Source organism: Penaeus chinensis, chromosome 11, assembly GCF_019202785.1.
Source record: "Penaeus chinensis breed Huanghai No. 1 chromosome 11, ASM1920278v2, whole genome shotgun sequence".
Classification (NCBI taxonomy): domain Eukaryota; kingdom Metazoa; phylum Arthropoda; class Malacostraca; order Decapoda; family Penaeidae; genus Penaeus; species Penaeus chinensis.
Genome location: NC_061829.1, coordinates 28,121,560 through 28,131,559, shown reverse-complemented (window position 1 = coordinate 28,131,559; position 10,000 = coordinate 28,121,560). Strand labels below are relative to the sequence as shown.

Sequence of the window (10,000 nt, the reverse complement as noted above, 5' to 3'; positions counted from 1 at the left end):
TTTTTTCTGAGTAAATGATTTTTACTGCAATCAAGCTTGGCGGAGAATGTAAGCTAACTTTTGGAATTGTATATCATAGTTATGGACGGTGGCAAAAAGGCATGGTCTTTTATCGAGAATATAATGATGAGTGACGCAATATTATAAGGAAATCCTTGTATGTTGTAAGCCGGCAGCTTGTTACTAATTTCAGCATTAGGCCCTGTTAATATTCATGTGGGGTTAAAAGAGATCGGTTTCGTCCATGATTTCATTTTGGCCAGGCGTGTGTGCAGTGGCAATGTAGGCTAAACCTAGAGCGTTCTTTGCCCTTATCCTGTTTACATTTGGTAAATTTCTAGGCATAATCACTTTATATGAAGTCAAAACCCTCTTGCGACCCCATGGCTCCAGTAATCCACAAAAATTAAAACCTTCCTAACCTAGGGCTTAGCTACAGTCCGTCTACCAATCATCACAGACTTAGACTGTATGTGGAACTTGTTGCAACCTGTTTTCCTTCATTTCTTGCATTGGCATTTCTTTACAGTGCAGATGCAGTCACCAATGACTAAGTCCCCAACTCCACCCAACAATCTTGGGGGACATGTGAGGAACTGATTTTCTTTGGGGGGGTGGGGGGTAACATTGAGTGGCCTCAGTTTGATTTGAGTGTCTGTAAATGACCAAAGGAGATAATGAATGCAAAGAAATGAGATTACAGAAAAGAGAGCTAAACTTCCTATTTACAAAGATCAAAGAAATGCATCTTTTTAGAAATGCAAGTCAAGCTTCTTATTTATGATGATAGAAAAATGTGACTAATCATGTAGGCCATATTTGAAACTAAGTAAAGTGCAAGAAATGCCCATGGTTAGCGTCACAAAATTTACTCGGCAGAAGTTACTGCCTGAGGGGAAGTTTGAGAGGGGGCCAACATGGCAAACATTGTCTTTACTCAGCTTGCACGGCAAGATAGAGCTGAAACAGGTCAATGTTTTTTAGTCATCTTATCAGTTATTTACTAATCTTACCAGTTATTTATTTGATTAATCAAAGGGGGCAAGACCCTCCTGGGCCCACCTCCACCCAATTTATGCAACATATTTTAATATTAAATTGTATTGATATGTGACACAAATTAGCTTTTACAAAAAGGATATGCTGGTAAAATAAATGTAAAAGATACGACAATGTACCTTACTGCTAAGGGTACAAATTAGTAGTAGCGAGGGGGAAGCGATGCAGTCATTGATTCGAATCTGGGATGCTTGTTAAAAACATCACCATATAACCAACAAAGTTGTATTTCCTCATGCTTTAACGTGGCACTTTTGCCTTTACTACCCTCCACTTGTACTCGATGGTGTAAGTATTGAGCCGCAGTTGAGGCAGTTATGTGCCTTCCAGTAGTCACTGATAATGGTTGTCCCTGCCTGTACACGATCTTTTATAATTTCAGTAAAGTGTCTGAATCTCTAGATGACACTGGAATAAAAACAGATTTCCAACTTTCCCAGCACACACTGGCCCTCAATTGGTCTGCTGATGTTATACTTACATTTCCCCAAATTGGACCACTGATCTTGTCACCACTATTGCTTAGGCACCAAGTAATTAGCAGCTCTCAACAAAAGCTGTCTCAGTCACAAATAGTTTTGCTTGATATTTTTAGTTTGTCTCTTCTAGAGAGTAAGGAAAATAATATCTTAAATAAAAATTCTCAAAAATATATTAGATTCTGTGCTTCTATTTGCAAAGCATTTCTTGTGAAATGTATATATTTGTTAAATTGCACCTCATGGATCAGTTGATAATCTTCCTAGGTTTCATACCTTACACTTGACTTTTTTTGATGTCAAGTGTGTAAGGTGCACTGCATTTTTCTTTCTTTTTTCCATTAATAGAATTCCAAGATTGTTTTAAAAAGTTTTCTGTTTTTCAATAAAAAAACGGTCAAGAACACTGTAACACAAGTGACACACATCGGCCATTGTCACTGAGGCAGATCACTTGTGTAGTTTAGATATGTGCTGGTGTTATTTGTATATTCAAAATATCTTAAGTTGACTGTGTTGACTGTAGTTTAGCAATTAAAAATATTAATAGGTTGGTAAAAAATAAGCATGAAAACACATTTTTAATGTAAAAACACCTGGGACTGAGTATGCTGTTGAGTATGCTGTTAACTTCGTGAAACCAATGCCTGAGTATGATTGTGACGTGGCGCACCACTCACACCTGTCTGGGCTCTATCTTTCTAGTTAGATGATTTTGTATTCCAAGTCACGGGTTGAAGAGGTGGCAGTCCTCCCATAAGTGGATTTTAACAATAAGAATACATAAATACCACATAATCTAAAACCACCATTTCACAATGAGTCTTTCATTGTTATCATTGTTGTTTACTGTCAGCTAAAACCACTTTGAATGCATACTAGACATATGACATAAATTGATGCCCAATTACCACAATTTGAGATATGGACCAATTTATTATTATTATTTTTTATTTTTTCATTTATGATCTATAGTTTGTGCTTGTCTAATTCTTTTAGGTATTATTATGTAGTTCTAAATCTGTCAAAATAAAATGAAACCAACCTATATCCACTAAGCATAGAGGAGAGTCATTTTAATGGAAACAAAACAGGAAGCTAAGTGGCTTGGCTTGACCAATTCCTTTCTGATGCTTCCCTATCTTTATGCCTCCTAATTTTCATTTGGGTTTTAGAGCATTACACGCAATTACATGTGTACACCTGGTATTACAACCCACATTAACCCAATGCCCATGGGCATGACATGTACATATTTGCTATGCCCACTGTGAGTTACTTGTTTGATTGTTTTTACACATAGATGGCTACACTTGTACTAAGTCACCAGTGAGCCAATTACAAGTACTGCCTGTCTCGCCCATTTAGCCTTTTCTTTGATTTACGAAAATATCTTACGTTATCTTATTGTGCTGTTACTAATGTTTATAACATTATAGTAATTATAATGTTTATAATAAATATGACACCATTGATATTCATAGGACTAGTAAAAAATACATTTTTCAGGTAAGGTCACAAGGTCTACTCCTTAGTGGCTAAGCACTAGCAGAGCCATCTATGTGCAGAGACCTTTCACAAAAAATATAGAACATGAGCACAGCATTTTCCCCATTTTTTATTCATTTTTCCCGGTAGCAATGGGTTAAAAAAAAAAAAATAGACGAACTTAGACTGGCTCTAGACATGAAGATAGCTTACACCTACAATCATCTTTCAGCGACTAAGGACTGAAGTTGATGAGAAATGGAATTTGTTTCAGCCTACATTCTTTCACTACCAATGATTGGCAGTTCTTCTGGCACTGAATTCAAGCAGTAGTCTAGTTTTCCTTTAAACACTTTCATAATTCTCTTGGTTGTGTTGCTGATGCTCTTTGGTACCCTATTAAACAGGTTTGGTCCACCAATTAAGAAATTTTGGTTACATATTTTCCTTAATTGGAAAGTTTGAGCAGTTAGCCCATAATGATATGCTGTTCTTCCATGTTAGGGTGTGTCTTACCTTGATTCCCCTTTCTCCTCCTCATGGATTTGTGGCCAAGATTTCAGTGATCTTCCATGCATATATAATGAGGTATCTTTCCATCTGTATAAAGAAAAGAACTTGAGTTGTTTTAGTATTTCTCAATATGTAAGACCTTCCATGCTCAAAACTTTAAACCTATTTTACCAATTTTATTGTCTATTGTGGGACTTGGATTCCATACTTGGCACTGAAATTCTAATCTTGGAATCACTAGTGTTTTCCATAATGACTGTAAGTGTTCTGGATCTGTTACCTGAAAAGCTTTCATCATCTGTCCACTCATTACTTTTCCTTTACTGGCTGCCTGCTCAGTGTGGTGACTGGAGCTCATATCATTACTCATGAATAGGCCTAAGTCTGTTGCCAATTTACAAATGACAGGCAGATCCTCTCATAGTTTGTTTTCATCCTCTATTAAATGTAATAATGTACTTATCCTAATATCATGAGTAAAAGATGATACACTGGAGTGTTCAGTATCTGCATTAATGTCCCCAGTCATAATTAGGAATAACAGGGGTCCAAGAACTTACCCTAATGGTGCTCTTCTTCTAACAGTTAATTCATTTGAATAATTTCCATCAATAATCACTTTTTGCTTTTAAATTTATTTGGAAATCCTGTGATCTTTAGTATTTTCATGGTAGATAGAGCAGTAAAATCATGTTCACTATTTTCTCTTATCTTTGTTCTAGTTTTCAAGATGGATCATAGAGTGCGGTGCTTCTTTGATATAGAAGTTGATGGCATTCCATCTGGCCGAGTCATCTTCGAGCTCTTCAGTGAAGAATGTCCTAAAACATGTGAAAATTTTAGAGCTCTTTGTACGGGTGAGTTAATAAGGTTTCTGAATAGCTAATGTTTTTAGCATTGGGACAATTAGTTACATGCTGACATGTTACATGTTCAGGAACTTAGTATGTTATTTCATATTCTCTTCTAGTATCTATATTTTTGTTTGATGAAACGTATAACCAAATGTCTATCATACAAGTTAGGAACTGGACATCAAAGTGTAAGTTGTTTATTCTCCGATTTTTACAAATTATTCAAGAAAGTAATTAGGTAGATTTATGATTTTGTAGATAAAAGTCTGCATAGGAGGTAATAAATAAACTAAAATGAGCCATGTTTAAAAATCAAGACATTTTATCTACTCTAGATATTTTTTTCTTCAGGTGAGATGGGATTGGGTAAGACCACCAACAAACCACTTCACTATCGAGGGGTAAAGTTTCACAGAGTGATTAAGGACTTCATGATCCAGGCTGGAGACTTCTCAGCTGGAAATGGCACAGGTGGCGAGTCTATTTATGGTGGACATTTTGAAGGTAAGGGAAGAAAAGTAATTCAGTTATTTTTTTTTTTTTTTTATAGACCTACATATGATTTACATATGAAAACCAGTAAGATATAAGATATTTTTTAGCAAATAACTAAAACCATTGCTAGAAACAGTTAATGCATACATTGCAAACATACTAATTTACAGATGAAAGCTTTAAACTGCAGCATGATATACCGTTTCTACTGTCCATGGCTAACCGTGGGAAAGACACAAATGGTTCACAGTTTTTCGTGTAAGTACTGTCTGTTTTGCTTATTGTACATAGATGCTCAAAGGTGCCAGTGGATGGTGAGAGTATTCTTAAATTGTTTGAATGAGATGAAAGCATTCTTAAGTGAACAAATTTATAATTTGATTTCTGTGCCAGTTAAGAAGATAGCAGATTATTTGCACTTTTATTTCTTGCTTTATTTTTTCAGCAGTGTCCAGGATGTGATAGCAAACACCATCCCAAATTTTGACTCTGGGCATCCTAAGTTCTAATGTTTTACAACTTCTACCTTTGAACTTTTGTATGAATCTGTCTAACATTTTTTTCTTTTTTATGATTGTGAAAGTGATCTGTTTTAAGATTACATATATTTTTAATAATCAGTTCTTTAACTTATATTTTTATCCCAGATTTATATTGTTTATTTTTGGTTAGTTCTTTCATATTTTTATGCCTGATTTATTGATACTGATACAAAAAACAATGGGAATATTTAGTTTCTCTTTGTATTAAAAAAATAGAAAACATGCATCAACTGTGATTATTATCTTATATATTAGGGATAATTGTTTTTATAAAAAAAAATTTAAAATGGTATCAATGTAAAACAGGAACCTTATGATATGAAACTGATGGTTTTCCTCTATTCATTGGTTTGGTAATGAATATCAAGGTAAGAGACAAGACAAAATATCTTCAGAATTGTAAAAGTACTTTAGCATTTCTTATATTTAGTATCTTTCATTTTGTTTTCATATTTTATTTACAGATTTGTTTATGGAAATGCGGATCCCGTTAGTGAATATCAGTAATGTTTTCTTTCAGGTATTACTGCCGTAGTTCATTATTTTCTGTTTTGATTTTCTTTCTTTCCTTTTCTTTTTTTTTATTTGTGTGTATTTTCTTTTGTCACTGAGCTTATTCGTAGACCACAACAATTGTTTTTTCCATTAAAAAGAATAAAAAGACAGGGAATTTTACTTCTCAGTCAATCTTACCATGACATGGTTTCAACAAGTCTTCACAGTCTGGACAAAAGCTGTCTTCCAAGCTGCACACACAACCATGATAAGTAATGGTATGTTCTTCCCTACAGTCATCTAGCAAGACAGCGGCAGCCGGGTGCGGGGTGACTACCGCCCCATGCCACTGTCACTGTGTCAGACATTCACATTCTTCGTTATTCTACCGTAATGATCGTTTTGTCCTTCCTGTAGAACAACTCAACCCTCTTCGCATCTTGATGGGTAAGTACAGACAAAGTGCCAACTCTTGATATTATTCTGACGTTGATTCAGAGAATATATATTTCTGTGTTTGAACTGTTCAATTTAATGTGAAAGGTATTTCAGTTGGACATAGAAGATATTGGAAATAAAGACTTATGATATCCCTCATTCTTTCACAGGAAGCACGTCGTGTTCGGTCGTGTGGTGAGTGGAGAGGAGGTGGTGACTGCCATTGAGAACCTTCCCGTGGACAACCGCAGCCGGCCGCTCCAGCCTGCAGTGATAGCAAACTGCGGAGAGTTGATTCTCCAGCGGTCAAGCAAAGTAAAAGGTCAGTGTCATGTATGGATATTCTTTTAAGTTGTTTAGAAATGCTTTGTGGTATTAATGTTTATTTACTTGAATTAAGCTTGGTATATTATCTGTTCTGATATGTGGGCATTTCTTGTTGTAGAAAAGAAAAGGAAGAAAAAGAAGGAGTCATCATCATCATCAGACTCAGATTCTGATGAAAAAAAGAAAAAGAAGAAGAAGAAAGAAAAGAAACAGAAGAAACATAAGAAGGCAGAGAGGTAAGTGTTTGGTGGATGAATCAAGAAAATATTAATTATAAAAGATTTAAAGGATAACTATTCCTTGCCCAAATCTGACTGATTTTTCTGACTTTTCTAGAATTGCTTAAACTTGTAAGTTTTTACTACTACTAGACAATCTATTTTAAGAAATATTTATAGTTTGAAGTCCCAACTTTTTCAGTTACTTAATGATGAATACCGTATTGGAAATGAATGTAGCAGTGGTTATAGATTATAAAAGTATAGTAGTGCTTGGTCCCTGATAAACTGATTTAATGGTAGAGCTATGGAGTAACATTTTTTGTCTTTCTTTCTTTTGACTGATTATTCTGTCATTATTAATAAGAAGATACATAAACTGTTTGGAAATTGCCATTTGAGTGGTCAAAAAATTGGATTTTTCAGAACCATAAAATAATTGAAAGAACTGTTGATAGCATACAATTACTGACTCACTATTATAATTTTAGGAATGCCTGTGGCCCATCAAAGTTGATCTTCAAAATCATGTATTCTTGATTTTTTAAGGGACTATATTGACAAATATTGACAAATAGACTGGATAACAAAGATGATATAATTCTGCTTTGCATGGTGTTTTCTCAAATTTTAAATGTACTGATATGTGTGGATAAAGTTGCAAAAAGACGACATCTGTGTTTTTAGAAGTTATCAAAAAATAGTCTACTCTAGTAGTATAATATATTTGATTTTTGCATATATTGTAATTTTTAGCCTTTGAAAATGCTGTGCTGTATATCCAAAGCCCATCTCAATCTTTTTTGAAGGACAAATTTCAGTAAAGGCTTTCAGTAATCAGTATGGTTATCTTTACCACTTCCCAGCATGGAATAACAGATTCAGAAAAGGGTAAGGATGATGGAGGTGGGCTTCATAACACACAAGCCTAAACTTGAAACTTGAGTCAAGTCTGGGGTTCTGTATTGTGATACTTTTGCCACCATTTGGTAACTGGGGACAACCTGTACACATGCAGTATGTATAAATCAAGTTAATATTAACAATCTTTTGTTTGTCAGTTCTGAGTCCAGGAAAGGGTGATGACATAAAGCAAAATAGGAGAAAAAAAAAAAACTTTTACAAAAATACTATTGTAATCAAATTACAATAATGTCAATGATATTTAGGTGAATTATAAGTGGATACTATAAATGAGCAACATTAAATATAATGTAAGAAGAAACCTTGAGAGTAAGTTTCTGAAAATGAAGATTATTATTTGTGTTTGTTTTCAAGCAGTAATGTTTGAGTTAGTTTATGAAGTGGTGATGTATGGATTGTGTGCCCCCCCCCTCCCCCTTTTTTATGAATTTTTACAATCTGCTCATTTTCACATTTAAAAAATACAGAACATTGAGTGTATTCCATTAAAAATTAGAGGTACTAAACATCTGGTGCAGTTGATGAGTTTGGTATTGACAAAACACACAAACAAGTATTAGAAAAAAGCCCTCTCCAAGCCATATTTTCTAACTTTTTTTATGCTCAGGAAATAAAATGGTTGAAAACACAGTTCTTTAGGATAGAAATAATTAAGTAAATAAAAAAAAATATAAAAAAACTGTACCCTGTGGGTCTGGGTGCCTCCCTGCCAACATGTGGCCCAAAGTAAGAGCATTAGACTTCCTTGAGTGGCAATTCTCCTGGGTGTAGCTAGTAGTCCCAGTCCACATGAACACCGGTGTGTGGTGTCAAGACACAGACAGTCAGACATAGACAGTCTGACACAGACAAAAGTAGAGTAGCACAGTTAAGAACCAAGAGATGGTGCTGACAGAGTATCCTCTTTTAGCACTATCTATATAAAATATAAACTTCTGTTGAAGTTTATATTTCCCTTAGTTCTTTAGAGCTAAGGAAAAGATGGAAAGATGTTGAAGTTCATGACAACAGTGATGTAGAAAGTCTGTATAATAGTTCATTTTTATTAATGTCGAGACATATTTATGCCCTTTTTTTTTTTTAGATAATAGCAAAAGTAACGGATATATCAAAGGGTTAAATCTTTACTACAGTCTCCATTTTCAATGATTTCATACATATCCCTCCTGGAAAATGAGAGGCGAGTCAAATTCAGTTCTCAGTCGCTGTTTATGTATAGGAAATGTGTCAAAATATTTTTTGCACAATGCCTATCTCAAAATTATGTTGTATTTACATATGGAAACATCAAAATCTGGGATTCACTATTTTGTCTTTTTCTGATTTATCAGATGTCACTGTATGACATATAAGTGTTTGTCTTCCAATGTTATTTTCCTTGTTTAATTCTGTGGAACCCTCTTGGACATTTAATGAAATTCAACTGCTAGCATGAATTTCTTCATAATACATATTGCTACTAAAACAGCTCACAAAGGTCATGACATGGATGCCACTAGTCCTGTTGCCATCTTTTACCCTTTATCACTGCACAGCTGTTCCTATGCATGCAATGCATTTTAGGGGACACCAAATCGAATGCGAGGATTTTCCCTGGGCATGTTCCTGCCTGTAGCTGCCCAAATATGGTGAATGGGGTTTAACCCTACAATGAATGTGCCAGAAATTCCTGTGTGTCACTCATTCCAGTACTTGTGGCAACCATGTAGCCTTTTGGCAGGGGAGTCCACTATGTATAGCAGAACTTTCCACTTGACTCCCTTAAGTGAGTCATGACACCTATTGCCATACCATTATGTTGATTTGGTATTTCATGATGAGTGTGCCTGGCTATAAGAGGTTAAATCTATAGATTTAGTGAGATTTGGCAACACATCAATCTCAGGGTGCAGCTTCACCACATTTGTTGTGTGAATGGGGCTATCATCCTAAACTAGAAATAAGGTTCTGGTTCAGTTCACTTTACATTAAGCTAACAACAGTTCAATCATTGGATTTATTAAATTGGATATGATAGATATGTTCTGTTCATATATGCCATCTAAGTCATGATGAGAGTAAAATAATGCAAAACACTTATTTTACTTTCTAGATATTAAAAGATAAATAAGAATATAAATACATAGACAAAACGCATGGTCATTGAGTCGCATGCTCCAAGGTTTTAG

At 34.8% G+C, this 10,000-nt stretch overlaps 1 protein-coding gene across 1 annotated transcript in view; it reads left to right on the top strand.

The window, feature by feature from the left end:
• The window catches only part of LOC125030347 (peptidyl-prolyl cis-trans isomerase G-like), a 22,658-nt gene that overhangs the window by 185 nt on the left and 12,473 nt on the right, over window positions 1–10,000 (top strand). The window contains exons 2-7 of the mRNA XM_047620337.1: window positions 4,262–4,396; window positions 4,745–4,897; window positions 5,059–5,146; window positions 6,343–6,372; window positions 6,534–6,685; window positions 6,809–6,926. Of these exons, the coding sequence (XP_047476293.1) occupies window positions 4,270–4,396; window positions 4,745–4,897; window positions 5,059–5,146; window positions 6,343–6,372; window positions 6,534–6,685; window positions 6,809–6,926 (668 nt within the window). The 5' untranslated portion in view covers window positions 4,262–4,269. The remainder of the gene's footprint in view (window positions 1–4,261; window positions 4,397–4,744; window positions 4,898–5,058; window positions 5,147–6,342; window positions 6,373–6,533; window positions 6,686–6,808; window positions 6,927–10,000) is intronic.